This window comes from Phycodurus eques, chromosome 8, assembly GCF_024500275.1.
Source record: "Phycodurus eques isolate BA_2022a chromosome 8, UOR_Pequ_1.1, whole genome shotgun sequence".
Lineage (NCBI taxonomy): Eukaryota > Metazoa > Chordata > Actinopteri > Syngnathiformes > Syngnathidae > Phycodurus > Phycodurus eques.
In genome coordinates, this window is record NC_084532.1 from 30549178 (window position 1) to 30569700 (window position 20523).

The 20523-nt window shown below is 48.0% G+C and overlaps 2 protein-coding genes across 2 annotated transcripts; both read right to left on the reverse strand.

The window, feature by feature from the left end:
• Positions 1-8: 8 nt before the first annotated feature.
• Positions 9-8438, reverse strand: zgc:109982 (uncharacterized protein LOC553564 homolog). Its single transcript, XM_061682836.1, has 6 exons — positions 8260-8438; positions 4473-4634; positions 2790-2969; positions 2631-2724; positions 2000-2183; positions 9-843 (listed from the first exon to the last, which is right to left on the reverse strand). Exons 1-6 carry the CDS (start codon positions 8354-8356, stop codon positions 613-615), a joined length of 948 nt encoding a protein of 315 aa, XP_061538820.1. The 5' UTR covers positions 8357-8438; the 3' UTR covers positions 9-612.
• An 81-nt stretch (positions 8439-8519) lies between these two features.
• On the reverse strand, positions 8520-19097 carry LOC133405857 (gelsolin-like). The gene is made up of 17 exons (XM_061682835.1): positions 18995-19097; positions 18248-18434; positions 17931-18085; positions 17668-17829; positions 17422-17571; positions 17018-17104; positions 16790-16922; positions 16394-16482; positions 16083-16298; positions 13824-13957; positions 13636-13726; positions 12906-13076; positions 12566-12743; positions 12088-12206; positions 9832-9909; positions 9622-9682; positions 8520-9553 (listed from the first exon to the last, which is right to left on the reverse strand). The coding sequence occupies exons 2-17, from the start codon at positions 18426-18428 to the stop codon at positions 9396-9398; spliced, it is 2163 nt and encodes a 720-aa protein (XP_061538819.1). The 5' UTR covers positions 18429-18434; positions 18995-19097; the 3' UTR covers positions 8520-9395.
• Positions 19098-20523: the final 1426 nt, after the last annotated feature.

Below are 20523 nucleotides of genomic sequence, written 5' to 3' on the forward strand. Positions count from 1 at the left end.
CCTGCAATCCGAGGCGCCCCGCCTCTCGCCCAGAGTCAGCTGGGATTTGAGAGAAATGTATATGTCCAATACCATTCTTATGTATATCATTCCACCATTCTTCCACATCTTTTGTGTGTGATTTATTAACATCATCTCATTTGCACAGAAAGCTCTGAGGTATCCAAGCTGTTTCTAATCTTTTCAAGCTTTTAAAGCAGGGCTCACCGACACGGTGGTTTTCGGCGGCTCCGTTCCAACAATAGCTCACCGCTGATGGGACGTTGTGATTTCCTAGGAAGGTTGTTGAAGTGCCCATTTTAACCTGTAAACACTTGCAGAAATTTGTCGAGATGAAATTTGCAAATTGATATTTATCAAGTTCATATTTGTAGATTATTGTTGATAATTATGAGAAATCATTAACATGAAAGGTCAACCGTGTGAAGCCCTCCGCATTAATCGGAACCCGAGAAGAAGCTATTGATTTCAAAAAGGTTGCTGACCCCTGCTTTAAATTGACTTGATGTGGTGGTCACGTGACTGTCTGGGGGCGTGGCTAAAGACAAGCACAAGCTGTGATGATTGGACTTCATTGGCTCCCTCTAGAGACAAAATGGAGGAAATGACATCTCAGCTGCTTTTGTCGAGCGTGAAACTGCGTCTGCTCCGCCAACGCAGCAGCTTGAGGAAGTTGAGGCTGGCGTTGAAGATCTTGTCGTGCTCGAACACCATCTTGTAGAAGGTGTCGATGGGCAGGTCACCGTTTGGGTCGGCGTACTTGAGGGTGGTCATGGGCGTGTACAGCGTGTTGGTCTGGTGGCGGAACGGAGGGTTGTCCGACGTCATGATCCTCAGCGTGTGCTAAGGGGAGATGAAAGATGCATCAGATCTAGGCCAGGAAGGGAAAGAACTCTGTGAGTCACTTCCTGAAGGTTCTCCTGGAGCTGCTCCAGGGGGCTCTCCGGGAAGGTGCTCTAGGGTCCCTCCAAGAAGAGCTACTGGAGGCGCTTCAATAAAGCCCTCCGACAAGGTGCTGCGTGAGGTGCTCCTGGAGTCCCTCCTGGAGTCGCTTCAGGATGCACTCACGGAGGTTGTCTTCAAGTTCTCCTCACTCCTGTAGTGACTCTGGCAAGGGGCTCCGGGAGGCCCTCCAGGATGCACTTTGGCAAAGTGCTCTGGGAAGTCGCTCCTGGAGTCCCTCCCGGAAGCCCTCCAGCAGGTCCTGTGGCATGGTGCTCTGGGAGGTGCTCCTAGAGTTCCTCCGGGATTTGCTCCAGAAGGCACTCTGGAGTCACTCCTGAAGTTGCTTCAGGAGGGGCTCCAGGAGGCACTCGTAGAGTGCCTCGAGGAGGTGTTCTTGCAAGCTGTTCCCGGAGTCCCTCCCAGAAACCCTTCGGCAGGTCCTCTGGAGTGGTGCTCTGGGACTTGCTCCTGGAGTCCCTCTGGTAGTTACACCAGCAGGCACTCTGGAGTCACTCTTCGAGTCGCCTCAAGAGGCACTATCATTCCTGAAGTGACTCCAGGAGGTACTCTGGCAAGTTGGTCCTGGAAGCCCTCGAGGAAACCCTCCAGGATGCACTCCTCAAGTTGCTTCGGGAGGTGCTCCAGGAGGCCCTTCAGTAGGCACTCTGGCAAAGTGATCTGGGATGCACTCCTAGACTTTGCTCCTGGAGTCCCTCCCGGAAGACCTCTCTCAGACGCTGTGGGAAAGTGATCCGGGGGGTTGCTCCTGGAGTGCCTCCAGAAGTTACTCTGTAGTCACTCCACAAGTAACTTCAGGAGCCACTCCTGGAGTAGTTCAGGTAGGTGCTGTGGATGGCACTGTGACAAGGTACTGCCGGAAGGGCTCCAGTAGTCTACTGGAATGGCTCTGGGAGGCGCTACAGTCAGCACCCTGGCTAGGTACTCCCGGAGATGCTCCTGGAGTCGCTACTGTAAGGCGCCCCTGGAGTCCCTCTGGCAGGCACTCCTGCAAGGCGCTCAGGGAGGTGCTCCTGGAGTCAGGTGAGGCGCATACCTCAGCCACGTCCTCTGCTGTCTGACCCAGCGTCTCAAAGATCTGCTTGTAGTTCTTCAGGTAGATGTTGGTGAACATGTCCGCCGTCACCGCGTCAGCATTGCTCAAATCCGTTTTCAGACCTTCGTCGTACACCTTACGCTCAAACTCCGTGATGACCGGACCCGGTTCGATCAGACTGATGCTGAAGCAACGGAACAAGAACACCCGGTCAAAAGAGAACAAAAGAGGACAAAATTATTCGGACACCTACAGAACGTGCAGAGTGAAGAAAACGCGGTTTTTCCGATAAAAGTAATGTGAAAATGTGTAGTTTGGGCAAAAGTGTTGGGAAACTGACAGGAAGTGGAAAGAAATATGGATTTAGGTCAAAAGAACTGGGACACCTTAGGAAGTAAGTTTGGACAAAAGTATTGGACCATGCCAATGAGTTCCTTCAAATTTGCGAGCAAACAATTGTCCTTGTAAGAACAATGATTGAAGCCTCAAGTCCAACATCTAACTGATTAAGAGCAGTGTGTCAATACTTTTGTCATCCACATTAGCGGCCTTCCAAGAGCCCAGGAAGTCCAGTAAATGGATGCATGTGATGCGTGGAGGTCTTCCTCTCAGTCTACCAAGTGCGGCTTACTTGAGATTGAACCTCAGCGCTTGCACAGCCAAACTCTCGCAGAATCCCTCCACGGCGAACTTGGATGCGGCGTAGACATCGTTGAAAAGGATCCCTGGAGGGCACACGGGGAGTTTTGGGTAAAAGTTCTTCGAACGGGCGGGCGGCGGGAGGTGTGACCTTGGATGCCCATGACGCTGCTGATGACCACGATGTGACCTTTCTTGCGCCGCTTCATGTCAGGAAGGATCTCCTTGAGCAGCCTCACCAGGCCGAAGAAGTTGGTGTCCATGACCGTCTTCATCTCGTCCACGGACTGACACTCGATGGGCCCGATCAGGCCCATGCCGGCGTTGCTGACTGGCACGGGAAGTCAAGCACAGACTGATGACGTCATACCCTTCAAAAGCTCAAATCCAACCAAGATGAAATATCTCAAATCAAGGGTGGTTCTTTGTCTGCCAATTTGACTTGCTTCAAGCATGTTTTTCCTTCAACAACTAAACAAAGAACTGACTAATTCCTCATATTTGTTCCATGAAATGGTATGAATGTATAATGTATTCCCAACAGTATGTTCCGGTTATTCGGTAGCGTTTCTTTTGGCTGCAGAGCTTCCACTACGTGTGTGCAGATGTTACCGTGTATTTTGGTCCAATCAGGTTTCAGCCGCTGTGTTGCCATGTCGCTTTAATCTGCCCACGGTGTTCATAATCAGTACTGCTGGGCCAACTTCCAACTCCATTAACATTAACATTAGAACGCCTGCTTTGTGCAATCCCACTTCAAATTCGTCCTCCCCCTCGACGATGTAGAATTTTTCCGTCCTCTGATTGGCTGGTCTGAGCAAAGCGTCTTACGGCCAACTTGGAGTCGCAAAGCGTCTGTAGCGATCTTCAGATGCTAACGCGTTTAATAATCCGCACTCTGGTGAGTATGATGATGTTTTTGTCACGTTATTAGATGAATTTGAATTGTAAAGCACTCCAGATGTTGGCTGTCATGTTGCCTTTTCGTCGAGTCAACACATAGTCAGCTTCGACTGACTTGACTGCTTTGTTTCTTTCTCCTTTACCCCCCAATTTCCTAATGATTTTTTTTTCTAGACACCTTTTCTGACTTTGTCCCCCTCTTATATACGATGCTTGGACAACGACGTCTTTTGGAATCTGAAGCGGTGTCTCGGTGTCTCCTCGGAGAAGAACGCACGCGAAGTCGAGCGAAGTTAAGAGAGAGGAATGAATGAGACGGGAGATTTGAAGCTCTCCTTCCGTTCGTTATTCTGAGGAATGTGAAGTTACTTGCCAACAAACTGGACCAACTAACGGCTGTTTTTAGAAAAAGTGGTTACATTCACGCGAACGGCGCCGTGATTGGTGAGAGAAACTCCCATTTTCAAGAAGCTTCGCCTCCTGCAAAATCCTCCCGGGATGTGCGCATCAGAGACTCAAATTCAGACAGCGAGAAGCACATGAGCTTGGCTGCAAGCGTCTGCAAGTTCTTGATCTTTGATGAAATAATGACAGATTTAACGGATGTTTGGGAGAAACTCCAAGCCATTTCCATTTCTGTAAAAGCAAGTCTCCATTGCCATACATAAATCCAATCCAGCTTGCAAAGATGCCGGTGAATGTTCTCATTCATTTCATTCTCCTGCAAAGTGACAAAAATGGACCTGGCCCACTCGAGTTCTCCGTGGCTCACATGCACTACTTTGGGACTTTGTTTTAGTTGGATTTATTTTAGGCTAGCCGCCGTACATTTACTCGTGGATTTTCATGTTCCGTTGGCAGACAATGTTCGTGAAAGGAATGCCTTCTGGTTTCTGCAAGGCGCACGTTGGCGGCGGCGCGCGCGACTCACTGAGGATGTCCACCCTGCGTTCGGGCAGGCTGTCCACGCACGCTTTGATGGAGATCTCGTCGCACACGTCCAGCTGCTTGATCTCCAGCGTGCGGCCCAGCGCGCGACCGGCCGCCTCCACCAGCGCCTCGCCCTTGCTCACGTTCCTCATGGTGGCGTACACTGCGACACACACACAGACACGCACGCACGCAATGTGCTACAATGTTACGGGCGCGCAGCTTCAGCGACGGCGAACGATTCGTAGTTTTCGCCGAAAATGACCCTAAAATGGCTGCTTCAAACTAAAATGGTAGACTTCCTGTGTCTTTTTTGTCCCGAAGATTTTTTTTCTGCATCTCGCAAATATCATGTTTCTAATTGAAGCTGGCTTCAGGGTTGGAATTTTTAACAGCTACCAAAGGCAGCGCCGATGCAAACAAAATTCACCGGGATAAACTGCCCAAATAGTCGGCGAGTTTCTCACACCAACATATCCTGATTATCAGAACTCAGCCCAAGAAAACCATCGAGTAGGACCGTCTTCATGCCGCCAATCCTACGCAAGCACGATCGTTTTCTCGCATTGGGACAGAGGGTACACGTGAAACATTTGTTTTGTTTATGGTTATTGACCCCAACAGAGGGAATATAGGGTAGAATGAACTGAGGTGAACCCGCAGCAGAAGTTAGGTTATGTCATGTTAACCCATTGCGGGTTGCTTCGACTCTTCGTGTCATTGTAGTATACAGATGTTGTCTCTGAAGGACACCTGGAAATAACCCTCAAATGGCTGTTTCAAACCAAAATGGCTACCTTCCTGTGTCGTTTTGGGACTGGGCACTTGACACCTTTTTGCGAGTCTACTCATCATGATACACATACCTACCAAATTTCACATGGCAAAGCCAATCGAGCTTTGGGGGCTGAATTTGACCACGTTTTCAATATTCTCTAAAGAACTTCCTCTTTGAAGTTGTTATAGCGAAGTTTGGCTTGCCCCTGCTTCCTAATCACTATATATACATATATATATATATATATATATGTATATATAGTAGGATTTTCTACTAAAAAGTCCACTAAAACGCCGTATGCAGTAGTGCTACGAACAAATCATATGGGATTCGGATCGACGAGCAAATCCCAATGAAGAAACGAATCCCAGATCGTAATTTTCGCATTTGAAGAAAAATGATTTTAGTCTGACAAGCACTGCAATGATTTTACGTCCGTCGCCATTTGGACTTGCTGCATATACTCATATGCGCAGTTGTAGCCACGGTTCACGTTCAGCAGATCAGTCGTCTCAAGCAGAGCGGCACTCTCCGCCGTGACGATAATCTCCGCGGAACGAAGTGTCTGATTGATGGCCGCGAGGAGCCGCCCGGATGTTCGTGGCTGCGACCGCGGCAGATGAATTGCATCGTTATGCGAGATTGCTTCAACGCATCGTAGCAGACGAATGACGGGAGCTAGCCAGCTGCCGCTAACTAGCAGCTGGGCTAACTAGAGACAAATTCCTTGTGTGTTTTGGACATACTTGGCAAATAAAGATGATTCTGATTCTGATTCTGATTCTGAAAGTAAGCCATTTTAAACTTAAAATAAGTGTTTTGCCAAAAGGAGGGAAAGGCGCGCTAGCTAAAATGTGTCAACTGTCTTCTCTGGTGGTGTGACAAAATCTGAGACCCCCAAAAAACTGCAACCGGGACTTAACCAGGGGGCTATAGACTGGATTTTTCATTCGTTGGACAATCGGTCGCTCGTCATTCATTACTGTCAATGCGAATAGCCAGTGGGGATTTTTACGGTGAGTCCGAGCTCTACTATATCGTGATTGTGGAGTAAGTAATGAGTGAGTGATTCTGAACGCAGTCGCTGTGTTCGGAATCACTCACTCATTCATCATTCCCAACTCCACATTCACCGTACAGCGATTTTTATATCATTCACGATATACAGTGTCGTTCAAAAGTATTGGCCACCTTCTCAAATGTTTCTATTTTGGCACAGTTTCCCACACTTTAATGTTGAAGATCATCAAACAAATGTAGATATCAGACAAATACAATATCATCCAAGTGAACTAAAAATGCTGTTTTTACATGGTGATTTCATTTATTAAGGAAAAAAAACTATTCAAAGTGACCTGGCCCTGTGCAAAAAAGTAATTACACCCCTTGTTAAATCATGAATGAATTGCGCTTAATCGCAATTTTGGCTTACTTTTCATTGATTACACCCAAGCCTGATTACCTCTAGACCTGTTCAATCAAGAAATCCCTTAAACAGAATCGGTCCCGACAAAATCAAGTCGGACAAAAGATCTAAAAAAGCTGCAACAAAATGACACCATCTCAAGAAATTCCAGTTGAGATATAAAGTTACAAAAGCCATTTGTAAAGCTATAGCATTCCAGCCCATCATCGTTACCCCCACACGGAGAAGAGTGGTGAACCTTCCCAGGAGGGGCCGACCTACAAAGATTACCCCGAGAGAACAGCGAGGACTCATACAGGAGGCCACAAGGGAACTTGGAAAGAACTGCAGGCCTCCCTTGCCTCAGTTAAGGTCAGAGTTCATGACAAAACAATACGAAAGAGACTGTAAGGCAATCATGGCAGATCCGTGGCAGAGTTCCGAGGCGGAACATCAAGGCTCTTCTTTTCCCCCCAAAAAAAGTATTATATGGACTGACGACATGAAAGTTGAGCTTTTTGGAAGCTGTGTGTCTCGTTACATCTGGCGTAAATGGAGCACAGCATTTCAGAAAAAGAGCATCATACTGTACCAACAGTTAAACATGGTGACGGTAGTGTGATGATCTTGGGCTGCTTCTCTACTTCAGGACCTGGACGACTTGCTGAGATTGACGGAACCGTGAATTCTGCTCTTTCACAGAAAATCCTGAAGGAGAATGTTCAGCCATCAGTTTGTGACCTCAAGCTGAGGCGCACTCGGGTTCCGCGGCAGGATAACGATCCAGAACACCGGCAAGTCAACTTCTCAATGGCTTAAAAGACCAAATGAAGGTTTTGGACTGGCCTGGTCAAAGTCCAGACTTTGATTCCATTGAAATTCCATTGAAATGCTTAAAATCGCCATTCATGCTCGAAAAAAACCCCACCACCATTTAAAGACGGCATTTGTCTGATATTTACATTTGTTTGATGATCTTAAACATTAAAGTGGAAAAACGATGCAAAAATGTAAGAAGTTGAGAAGGGGGCCAATACTTCACACTGGGGCTGAAACGATGAATCGAATACTCCCTCATCACATTAACCTCATATACAAGGATTTTTGACTTGTTTTGGAACACTACTCAGGTGCCGTCAATGATGTCACTGCTGTCACATAATTACAATGTACTCAATCCATGTTAACTGGTGGACCTTCGGTAGTAAATAGTCAACGAATAAATGAATTCTAACAGATAGTTTTAAGACAAAGAATAAAACCCAAACCAAGCAAAGCATTTGTGTCCACCTGTGTTGTGATGTGTTGCTTGACTTGCTTTATAGTCAAGATATTTTCGCACCACAACTCGTGAATTCGTCTTATGCCCAAATACAAACGATACCACGGAAGCTGCCAACTATTTTTCTGTCTCGATACAAATGATATATTGCTTTTCTAGTGACCTCATCGGTTGTTTGCTACTTTTCGAGACGCATCGTAGGATACGTTGAGGCCGCCGTATTGAAAGAGCACGACAAAACGGGGAGGGATTCCCAACACGGCCTTATTCTGCATCAAATATCCAGGAAACCATGTCGGCTTTTTTTTTTTTTTTTTTTTTACCCATAAACCTCTTCTTCTCATCCTTGGCGATGCGCGTGGCGAGCGCCAGTCCGATGCCGGAGGAACATCCTGTGATCAAGACCGCCTTTTGAGTCATCGTACAGACAGTGCGCGAGGAGGTCCGACTGAGCGAGGAGGTCCGAGCGGGGCGGCCAGCCTGCCTCCCTTAATTCCCACCTCTTAATCCCGACAAAGTGCCAGTCAGCACTGACGCACACGGTGACACGCACGCTGACGACGACACGCACGCACACAAAATACTCATTTTGATGTTTATTAAAACGCGTCAACTGTTTCCCATCTACAGTCGTTTGCAAGCAGACAGAAAGCAAAGAAAGGAAGATTCCACTCCAAACAGTCAGCATTTAGCAAATCGTTTGCTCCCAAAAAGTGACTCAAGTGTTGGGAGACCTCACAAAAGTGAAACCATACCGTGCACTGACACAATAGACTCTTCTGGTTACATTTTCCATTCCCATTCCTGACAACCTCTTTCCTTTTTTTTTTTGTCAAAGAGCTGTTAATTGATTGGCCACCGAGCTGACTCCGCCCACTGGACAGAAAAGCAACTAAGCTGCAATGCAACACTACGCTGCAAAAACTCCAATCTTACCACATTATTGTTTCTTATTTCTAGAGAAAACATCTTACTGTGCTTATTTGAAGACAGTTTTGACCTTTTTTTTTTTTTTTTTTCAAAATGTAAAAAGAGGAGATCTTATTTTAAGAAGCTGATCAAGTCAATTCCTACTCGTTCCATTGGCAGATTTTTTTTTCTCTTTTAGTTTAGGGACAAAATGTCAATTGTGTTAAGAGAAAACAAATCTGCCAATGGAACGAGTAGGAACTGACCTGATCAGCGTCTTAAAATAAGATTTTGCGTCTTCAAACAAATTGTTTTGTCTCACTGAAAAGTTGGAGGAAAAAAAAGTAAACTAAGATGTTTTCACTACAAGTGAGATAAATTCACTTGATAAGATTGGAGTTTTTGCAGAGCAAGGCAAGCAATCTCTTCGCTAACGCGGGCTAACCTGAGCTAATGTGGGCTAAAGTGCGCCAACGTGCACTTCCGTGCACTAACTTGGGCTCACGTGAGCTAACAGGCGCTAACATGGGCTAAAATGCACCAAGCTGTGCTAACGTGCGCCGATTCTAGCCAGGAGGTCTTTGTCCCACAAGGTGGCGTCCCAGGCCAGGAACCATCCGGTGAAGGAAGGCGGCTCCTCCCCCTGTTTGATGGTGGTGATGGGGACACCTTTGCGGCCGGATGGGTCCGTCTCCAAATATTCCTGGGCTGCAAGGTAAACAAAAGTTGACGTGTGCCGTGGTCGTTCCGCGTCCAACACTTGCTGTTGGTTTTACCGATGCGTGCGACTCCGCTTTTCTCCGACTCGTTGGCGTCCTTCCCGATCCAAATGAAGACCTGGACGGAACAGACATCAAATGAAAGATGAAAAAAGGGGCAAAACTATCTTCCCTTTTCGATCAGATCTTTGTTTTATTTTGTTTGTTTGGGCAGAAAACAAAGGTCAGTCAGTGGAAAAGGCGAAACAGGAAGTCAAGATGATTTACCTGCTGGCAAGTGTCCAGAATCATGACATCATCGGTCTCCAAGTCCAGCTGGTCCAATTCTCCAGGGACCTCCTCCACCTACAAACACAATAAAGTGTAACAAAAGTACACAATGAAAGCATAAAGATCAAAACAAACACGGTGGTCTTCTTTTGCTCCTATCTAAATCTTTGTTTTGGTTTTGGCCCGCCCACATTTTGGTCGGAAACAACACGTCAGCCTGTGACGTCAGCAGCGGAACACGCTGACGTTTCCTCATTAAACTTCGCGTTCTGCTGTGTAACGCTGCACTCCAGAAAAGCGCCAAGTCCGGGTTTTCCGACCTCCGACCAGGAAACGTGCACTGGAACGCCGCTCAAACTGGAGGGTCCAAGTCGGAAAGTCGGAGAAAAAATATCTCCCTCCCCCGACCGACTTCACTGAGTCGCTTCAAACTGACGTCACTCGACAATGGCGACCCCCACGGAGACACAGACCGTGAATGTTAAAACAAAATTGTAAAACTCGATTAATCGAGCTTTATTGAGTTTTTCAACATATCTTCACGTAGCACAACGTGATTTGTACTGCCTGCGTGAGGTTATTCAGTGAAATGTAAAAAAAAGCTCATAAGCTATTCCTTTATTTATAAAAGAATACAGAAAATTACGATTTGATAAAGGCCTATTCTGTATAGCTCACAAATACATGTATCCTGCTCAATTTGATTGATGCGAGAAGACAGATTTGCTGGAGGCCACAATGTGTTTTGAGGAACAAAACAAAAAACTATTTATCGCGATCAGCCATCTTTGTTGTTTGCCTAGAACGCTTTCAGGTCACAACTGGGGACCTGAAAGCGTGGGAGAAATCCGACTTCAACCCTTTTCTGGAATGCCGCATAATTATCACCTAGGTTGAACATCTGGATGTTTTTGTGTTTTTTTGGGTGAAAATAGTGAGATTCGATACATTTCAGCAGGTGTGCTTTGTTAAAATCCATCACTGTCATGCTTTGTTGCAGAAGGAAGGCAGCGCATGAGGTAAGTGTGTGCACAATCATTTCCGCCGAATACACAGGTTTTGTCAACCCAACTGTTGTATTGATTCGCTCACCTTTGAAAAGAGTTTGCGTGGATGACATAACCCAGGCGTTCGCTTTTCAAGGTTTTTTGTACAGTGGTGGCGTCATGTGACCGCGGAGGACTTTGATGGGGTCGGCTGGCTGGCGCTGTGTTCCTATCGTTTTCATCAATGGCTGCCGAGTAAAATAGGGCTTTTTTTTCAGCATATGAAATTAGCAATTGAACATAACTTTCGGGTGCTGTTGTGTTGATGTGAACGTACAACGCATATGACAGCAATATAAGCTATGATGGCAACTTGAACAAAGCGCTGTTTGGAAACTCAAGCGAGATGTTGTTGTCTTTTAATTTCCTGAAAAGTTGTCATTTTGGAGGTGGGGGCACGCTGCCCGACAGCGACGATATATACAATATTACAATATACTGTACTGCCACGTTATAGTATGGTATATACTTTCCACACTTTTTTTTCTTTTTAAGGCTATTCCGTGCGATTTATGTTCTCTCTCGATTCCAAAAGTCACCACGAGTAGCAATTTGCGAGCTGATGTCATTCGGTAGAAAAAGGACATCTTCCGTGAAATTGCATCGAAGGCATTTGCACCGTTGTGGAGGTGTAAATTTCAAACTCATTTTCAATTGGATTATTTTTCAAGTATGTGTGGAACATTCAATAATCAAAGGCGCCGTTACTCTTGTTTTCGCACCGAACACTGATGATGACGACGATGTACTAATGCGAATGCATACTCTAACTCCTGCCGATCTATTTGATTTGTAACTATTGCGCTGCTGTCTTGGCCTGGACTCCCTTGCAAAAGAGATCCTCAATCTCAACGGGAGGTTTCAAACCCAAAATGAAATAAATGTCGTCACACCATGACGTGGCGGCGTATGGATTTTGCCGGTGAAAAAGGGATCTTCCCAGGGCAATTGTAGTTATTTACCGATTGCTCCAAAAGCGATTGATGTTGTGATGTTAGTGAAATATGGACCCTGTGGATGCTGCTGATGTCTTCTTATAAACACAAGAAGAGTTCAGACAGGTTGTTGGTGGGCAGGAGGAGCGTCCAGAAGACTGATGCCTCAGAGAGACAGGCATGCTCTGTCCATCTTTTGTTTCATCAGATCAAGTGTCTCACACGCACGCGCGTTACACATAGTACACAAAGAAGTCAAGAGTTGCCCTCACGGTGAGGCGTCCGCTGGCGTTGGAGCATCCAAAGAGTCTGGGCTGCCACACTTTGGCGTTCCTCAGGACCATCGAGGTCTGGTAGTCCTTGCGGCCGCCCAGCGCCTTCCAGAAGCTCTCTGGTGGGTGGCACACAACAACAACTGGTTGGCACGGCCGCACGCACGCAAACGCACGCGCTCGTGTATGAGGGGCCGCCGTCCGGGAGCCTGTCAGACAGACGGGGACCCCCCAAAGGCTCACGGCCCCGGGACACCTCCGTGTTGGACGCCCCAGTGGGAGGCTCTTTTACTTTTGTGTGTGAAACTGTTTTACTTGTGAGTGTGAGAGCATTTCAGGAATGCAAAAAATACCGTCGTGTCTTTGGTTTCAGTAGTGTGTGAATGATGTCCCTGATGGCGTCGCACGCCGTGCCACCGCCCACGCCCACACCCAACGCCAACGCTTGTTTTTCTGTGTTTTGTCGACGCTTGCTGACCGGGCTCCTTGGTCTCAGCCACCTCCGCGGGGGCGCCGCCGCCCAGGATGCCCGTCACGTGTTTAGCGGCCGCCATCTCCTCGGGTGTGGCACCGCGCCCCTTCCACACGAATATCCCCTTGGGCCACTTGAGCACGAAGATGTCGTTGGAGTTGAGAGAGGACGCGTCCGCCGCCACCTGAGACGGCAAAGCGAAAGAGAGACGAGGCGTCCGTCAGAGAGAGGGGGGGCGCGAGCCGTAGAAAGTGGGGGTGCACGGCTAAGAGGGAGGAAATGCACATTGTAGACGGAGAGGACTGCCACTGGCAACCTCGGGGTGCCCCCACCCCAGCACACCCACCTCGACGGCACGGGTGGCCATGGTGGAGCTCTGGCGGATGTGGAAGAGCCGGGTGACGGCCGGCTCGCTGTTGCCGCCCTTGCGGGACGTCCCGCCCAGGTGGACCACCAGGGGCTTTCCGCCGAACAGGCTCAGCAGGTGGGGGGGTTCTTGGCCCTGGCTCACGCGCACCTGTGCAACGACAATTATTAGACAAACATATTGGAGAAAGAAACATTGTTTTCGCAATAAAAGGTTGATCTGAGCAGCCATGCATGAGGTAAGGAAACGTTTTTTTTTTAGATAATAGTCTCACTTGAGTAGCACAAGTAGCTGTTTTCACATTCAAAATCTTACTTGAGGAAGCATGAATGAATGAACCGATGACAAAGAGTGTCAGATTGCACAATAAAACTTCCACTTGATGAGCCTCACGTGGGGAAGCGCTGTGTTTTCAAAATAAAAGTCTCACTTGAGCAGCCCCAAGTCACTGTTTTGCCAATAAACTTTAGTCGCCACACTTCCGATGCGGAAGAGGAGCTGTTTTCACGCCTCCCACGAAAAAAAGTCACAATAAAAGTCTGACTTCAGCAGACGCACCTGACATATATATATATATATATATATATATATATATATATATAAAAATAAAAGTCTTATTTGAGTCGCCAGACCTGACATATGGAAATGCCTGCCTTCGCAATAAAAGTCTGAGTGAAAGCACGTTGCGTTTTCACAATAAAAGTCTCACTTGAGTAGCCACGCCTCCCATGGAGTTGTCCAGAGCGATGGCCAAGATGGCGGAGGCTCCCAGCTCTTCTCTGGTGCACTTGTTCCCTTGCCTGAAGGGGTTAAAGCTTAACTGTCAATCGAGGCGTAGATGCTAACATGCTAACTTGTTAAAGGGCAAAGCTAGCTGATGCCAACATGCTAACTGACCATATGTAAATGATGTGCTTCTCGCCGTCACCGCTGTTGTACGAGTACAGCAGCAGGTAGCAGTCGCCGCCGAAGAACTGGCCGTGGGAGGACGCGTCCACGGAGACGCGGCCGCCGCCCTCCACGCGCCACACCTGTGCGACAGAAATTAGCCTTGAGTAACAGGAAGGACGTAAGCAGCATTGACGAGCAGGAAGAAGCGCTGAAGAAGAGAAGCTGCACGGAGAAACAGAAAATAGAGAAGCACTGAGGAACTGGAAGGAGCACAGAGCACAACTCGGAAGAGTTTGAGGAACAGGAAGCAGCAGTGAGAGCAGGAAGTAACAGGACTAGAAAGAGGTTTAAGTGGCAGGAATGAGGATTAAGGAACAGGAGGTAGCATTGAGAACAGGAAGCAGCACAGAAGGACAGGAAGTAGCACAGAGGAGCAGGATATAGCTTTGAGAAAGAGGAACTAGCACTGAGTAACAGGAAGTAACATTGAGGAGCAGGAAGTAGCATTGATGAAGAGGAAGTAGCAATGAGGCGGAGGAATTAGCATAGAGGAGCAGGAAGTAGCATTGAGGAACAGGAAGTAACATTGAGGAGAAGGAAGTAGCATGGAGGAGAAGGACGTAGCATTGAGGAACCGGAAGTAGCATTGAGGAAATGAAGTAGCATTGAGGAACAGGAAGTAGCATTGAGGAACAGAAAGTAGCATCGAGAAACAGGAAGTAACATTGAGGAGAAGGAAGTAGCTTTGAGGAACAGGAAGTAGCATTGAGGAACAAGAAGTAGCATGGGGAGCAGGAAGTCGCATTGAAGAGAAGGAAATAGCATTGATGAAGAGGAAGTAGCAATGAGGCGCAGGAATTAGCACTGAGGAACAGGAAGTAGCATTGAGGAGAAGGAAGTAACATTGAGGAGCAGGACGTAGCATTGAGAAGAAGGAGGTAGCATTGAAGAGCAGGAAGTAGCATTGAGGGGAAGAAAGTAGCATTGAGGAAGAGGAACTAGCATTGAGGAGCAGGAAGTAGCATTGAGGATGTGGAAGTAGCATTGAGGAGCCGGAAGTAGCATTGAGGAGAGGGAAGTCCCATTGAGGAACAGGAAGTAACATTGAGGAGAGGAAAGTAGCATTGAAGAACAGGAAGTAGCATTGAGGAGAAGGAAGTAGCATTGAGGAGAAGGAAGTCGCATTAAGGAACAGGAAGTACCATTGAGGAGAAGGAAGTAGCATTGAGAAACAGGAAGTAACATTGAGGAGCAGGAAGTAGCTTTGAGGAACAGGAAGTAGCATTGAGGATCAGGAAGTAGCATTGAGGAGAAGGAACTCACATTGTGGAACAGGAAGTAACATTGAGGAGCAGGAAGTAGCATGGAGGAGACGTAAGTAGCATTGAAGAGCAGGAAGTAGCATTGAGGACCCGGAAGTAACATTGCGGAACAGGAAGTAGCATCAAGAAACAGGAAGTAACATTGAGGAGCAGGACGTAGCATTGAGGAGCAGGAAGTAGCATTGAAGAGGAGGGAAAACGCATTGAGGAACCGGAAGTAACATTGAGGAGCAGGAAGTAGCATTGAGGAGAAGAATTGGCATTGAGGAAGAGGAAGTAGCATTGAGGCGCAGGAATTAGCATTTAGGAACAGGAAGTAACATTGAGGAAAAGGACGCAGCATTGAGGAGAAGGAAGTAGCATTGAGGAGGGGAAGTCCCATTGAGGAACAGGAAGTAGCATTGAGGAAAAGGAAGTAACATTGAGGAGAAGGAAGTAGCATTGAGGAGAAGGAAGTAGCATTGAAGAGGAGGGAAAACGCATTGAGGAACCGGAAGTAACATTGAGGAGCAGGAAGTAGCATTGAGGAGGAAAATTGGCATTGAGGAAGAGGAAGTAGCATTGAGGCGCAGGAATTAGCATTTAGGAACAGGAAGTAACATTGAGGAAAAGGACGCAGCATTGAGGAGAAGGAAGTAGCATTGAGGAGAAGGAAGTAGCATTGAAGAGCAGGAAGTAGCATTGAGGAAGAGGAAGTAGCATTGAGGAGAACAAAGTAGCATTGAGGAAGAGGAAGTCGCATTGAGGAAAGGAAGTAGCATTGGGGAGAAGAAGAGGAAGTCGCATTGAGGAACAGGAAGTAGCATTGAGGAGCAGGAAGTAACATTGAGGAGCAGGAAGTAGCATTGAGGAGAAGGAAGTAGCATTGAAGAGAAGGAAGTAGCATTGGGGAACAGGAAGTAACATTGGGGAGAAGGAAGTAGCATTGAGGAACCGGAAGTACCTGCACTTTCCCTGATCCATCATCCACCATTCCATGCTGTGCAGCCATGACCTTGTTGCCATGGAGACTGGAGGCATCAAACGGGATCGGCTTGACGATGGCGATGCTGCCCACCGTGTACGCCTTGCCCGGCCCCGTGCTCTCGTCCTTGTCAAGCCAGTTCTCAAAGAATTCTTTGAACAGGGTGGTCTCGGCCCCTTGTGGCAGAATCTGGACCTGTCGCCAGTCACCAGTCACAAGTCCGCCGGGGTGAGATAAACTTGCGGCTGCGTAATGTCAAGTTACTTCAAGCTGCGCGGCTGACTCGTTACCTGACACTTTTCCGAGTAATTCTTGTCCTTGATGAACTGGTTGGCGTGAGTCAGCGCAGCTTTGCGCTCTTTCGTGTTGGAGTCGCGACCTACACACAAGTCGCTAACGTGAGCTAATGTCAGGAAGTAGCATTGGCGGTTAGCGGTGAGCTCGTAACCAGTCCCATAGTACAGTATGGTTCATGGAGTGTATTTGTGTATTGTGAAACTTTGAGTTGTCAAATTCACATTTATTTTGAAAGTGTTCCAACAAGCAACCGGCACCGATTTGGTGGAACGGCCAATATCGTTATTTGGATTTGTAGGGATTCCAATGACTATTTGGACGACCACATAGGTTTATCTGCGTAGCATAACATTAGCCTCTGGGGTTAGGGCGCTAAGCTACCTCGCTACCTTTCCAGAAGAAAATCTTGTTGTCTTTGCCGTTGTCCAGGATGTAGCATTCCTTGCAGGAGAGCATGTCCTGTTTAAACGGGTTCTTCTGGGCCACCAGGGTCAGCGCCATCTTGCCAGAAGCGTCTGACACCTGTGCGGGAAAAGGGCAGACTCCTTAGCACGTTAGCGACGCTTTGTTGACGTCTCCACTTTTAGCATCTTCGCCGTGTTGTGTTGTGCTGTCACCTTGTAGAGTGATGCCGGACTTCTGCACTTTTGAACCGTACACTCGTCGCTAGTTGCTGGAGGCAGATCGGGCTTATTTCCCAGAACCTGAGAGCAACAACAAACAACGCGGTACAATCCGACAGAACAGAATACGGTAGAATGGTATGGAGTAGAGTCGTGGAGAAAAGCATTGAATAGAATGGAGTAGGGTAGAATACTATGGAACAGGACAGACTAGACTAAAACAGTGCAGGGTAGAATAGTACAGCGTAGAGTAATGTGAGTAGAATACCTTCGGACAAGGGTTGGCCTCAAGCTAAGTAAAAGTCTGAATCCTCGATTAATGCGGAAAATAATGGACAGATGAATTGTCAGTTGCAGCCCTAGTGTGCTTTGCAAAGGAGCGGAACGACGGCGCTCACCTTGATGACGTCCTCGGGCTCGTCGCCCTCGTCGACGAGGTGCATGTTCGCGCGCCCTCGCCGCTCGTTGTCTCGGATGTCGATGGCCAGCTGCGTGGCCTTCAGCTGCTCGTAGCGGTTGCAGTCGCTGCCCGCCCAGGGGTAGATCTCCTGCCGATCGAAACGGACGCCGTCGGTCAATCGACTTACGATGCGAGTCCAGAAGAAGCTGGCCAAAATGCGCGGAGAGCACTGTTGACCTTTCACCTTGCCCAAGTCTAAGATGAAGCAGTCTCCTCTGTTGAAGCTGCCCCAGTCCACCGACACCTCGATGGCGTTCACCCGCCTGCGACCTTTCACGTGCAGCAGACGCTTCACGTCCACTTCGTTGGGCACCACCGCACGGAAGCCGGATGCCACGCCCCCTCTCTGAAACATCAGCCGCACGACGTCACCTGACGTGACGTGACCTCGCACGACACTGACAAGAAGTGACGAGACTCGTCGCGTGGCGCGTGCGAGCGTATCACCTGGTACTTGAGTCCGTGTTTGAAGTATCCGAGGAAGGTGAGCGACTCTTGGCCCTGGCACTCTCGGAACTGCGTGGCGGTGCCGTTCAGGGAGTCATCCAGCTGCATCATCAAAATGGCCGCCGCTCCTTGCTCGTCCTGCGACGTCTGCTCGCCTGAAGACGGACGGACGGCGGTGTTGTGTGAGTGGCAATCGAGGTCGAGATAGATCAAGTATTTTGGCCTGATCATTTATTTATATTGATATATTATATTTATTCATCAGTTTTGAACACAGCCCTTTTGAGAGGCACCGTGCGTGCGTGCGCGCCAAATACCGATCCAGATGTGCACGTTGTGAGACAGCGAGGAGCTGGTGTAGAGGAGGATGTAGGAGTCTCCCATGTAGAAGCTTCCGTGCAGTTCTTTGGGGACCTCTGCCAATTCCATCTTCTCCACACGCCAAATCTGAAGACCCGGTTGCTTCCCCGCAGACTCGAACGCTTTGTGGGTTGGCATCGTGACCTGAACCCCGCCCCGCCCCCAAAAAAATCCCAAACAAAAAAACCGCACCGTCACAAACCAGCACACGCAAACACCAAGCCCTACCCTACACCACTCCGCTCTACTCTTCTCTGCGCTTAACTCAACAAGTCTACTCATCGAGTTCCATTACTTTAATGTTGTGGTACTTGGATTACATTACTGACCGCATTTTTTTTTTTTTTACAGGTAACTAGTAACTGTAACGGAATACATTTTTCAAGTAACCCTCCCAACCCTTGTGATAATTGGTCATGCGACACACCACCAGGACGTAGCCCGTGCCCCACCCACCTGACTCACCAAGCGAGCGCTATTCATATTTTCCTTATTTACAGCTGCAATTATTCTCATTACGATCAATTTCATGATGCGTATTTCTTCTTTTCCCCTCAAACACAAAGATCAACAGAGAGGAAAAACATCCTTAAACTTCTTTCAACAAAGGTGATGAAAAGTGGCCTAGGAATAAAAATGACAATAATCATATTATCGTATGGTATTCTTATTATTATCAGCGGTAATAAAGCTATGTTGGTTACCTGGCGCTGCAGACGACTGAAGACGACGTGAAGGTTTCTTCTTCCTGTTGACTTGTTCCCGTCTGCTTTACTTCCTTGAAGAGCGCCACTTTTATACGCTGCAAAACGTCAGGCGCGGACGGGGCGGGCGGGGCCGGCGCCCCACCCTCGGCGCAGGCAGGCGGCGCGCCAACATGAGCGACAAAAGAGAACAAAAAATGAGAGAGCAAAAGAAAGCAGAGGAAAGCACGCCCCGCCGTGCCATTGGCTGGCCACGCTCGCTCGCTCTCGGGAAAAAAAATCGACTGCGTGGGCGACACCGACACCGACACCTCCTCCTCCTCTTGTTGACAAGATCCACCTGATGGGCGCCTTAGGGCTAGGCTCGTCCGGTCTAGTCTAACCACACTAATTTGGTGAATGCTAGTCTATCGGGACACAATGACAACATGCGTTGACAAGCCGTCATAAATCAGAAAGGAAACAAATATTCTTGGTAAAATCTAGATTTTGCAGTGTAGTATACTTTTCGTATCGTCTCATCTATTTGACGCTAATCACCGCTCTCAACTCAAATCAGATCTTTTTTACTCGACCGTAGTCTCATCTAGTTTAGTCTGCTCTAGTTGATTCTTTTCTACTTGAATATCGTCTAGTCGACTCTAATATAGATTAGTGTCATTTTGCCTAATCTAGAATAATCGAGTCTCGTCTATTGCGGTCTAACCACTCTATTCTATTCTAATGTAATGTCGACTAGTCCAGTCAAATCCAGGGCAGCGCAAGCGTTCCTCTCGGTGCTCTTCCGGGTGAAACCGCACACAATACACTCACACCATCTGCGGACTTGTTTTGCCGGTTATGCAACTCTGTGTGTGTGTGTGTGTGTGTGTGTGTTGTTGCACAGAAGAAGAATGCGTAGTCGTGTCGCTTCACGTTAGCGTTGCGAGCGCTGAATCAGCACATTTGCCTGATTGCCAAGTGTGAACACAACACACCTAATCCGCCCATCTACACACACGCACATGAAAGAATGGCACACATGAGTGATCCAAATGTCTTATCACAACTGGAGTTTCGACCAGATCGAACCCGCTTGTGTGAAGGGCAGCCGTGATTCCAGGAGGTTTAGGGGTGCTGGGATTCGTGAAAGGGGCGCACCCCCAAACACGGGCTGGAAACGCCATTGTGCCGCTCAAACAACGTGTGCGCGCGCACACCCAATTCGACGCCTTACAATACACAGGCGTGTTCGCCACAGCGAGCAATGGCTAAATTAAACACATGGCTTAGCTTTAGAAGAGTTGACATGGCGCTTGGGCAATTTTTTATTTTTTTTTTTATACGTGTTTTATACGCTTGTGCATTCTCGGGTCACGCCCTTCCAACGCAAGCTGAACCGACCGGCCCGCTTACAGTGGAATGCAGGCAAAAGTCAGTCGGAAATAAATTCACATCGTTGGCCATCCGTGTATTTTCTGTACTGCTTATCCTCACGCGGATCGCGGCCGACTCCGGGCGAGAGGCGGGGTACGCCCTGAACCGGTCGC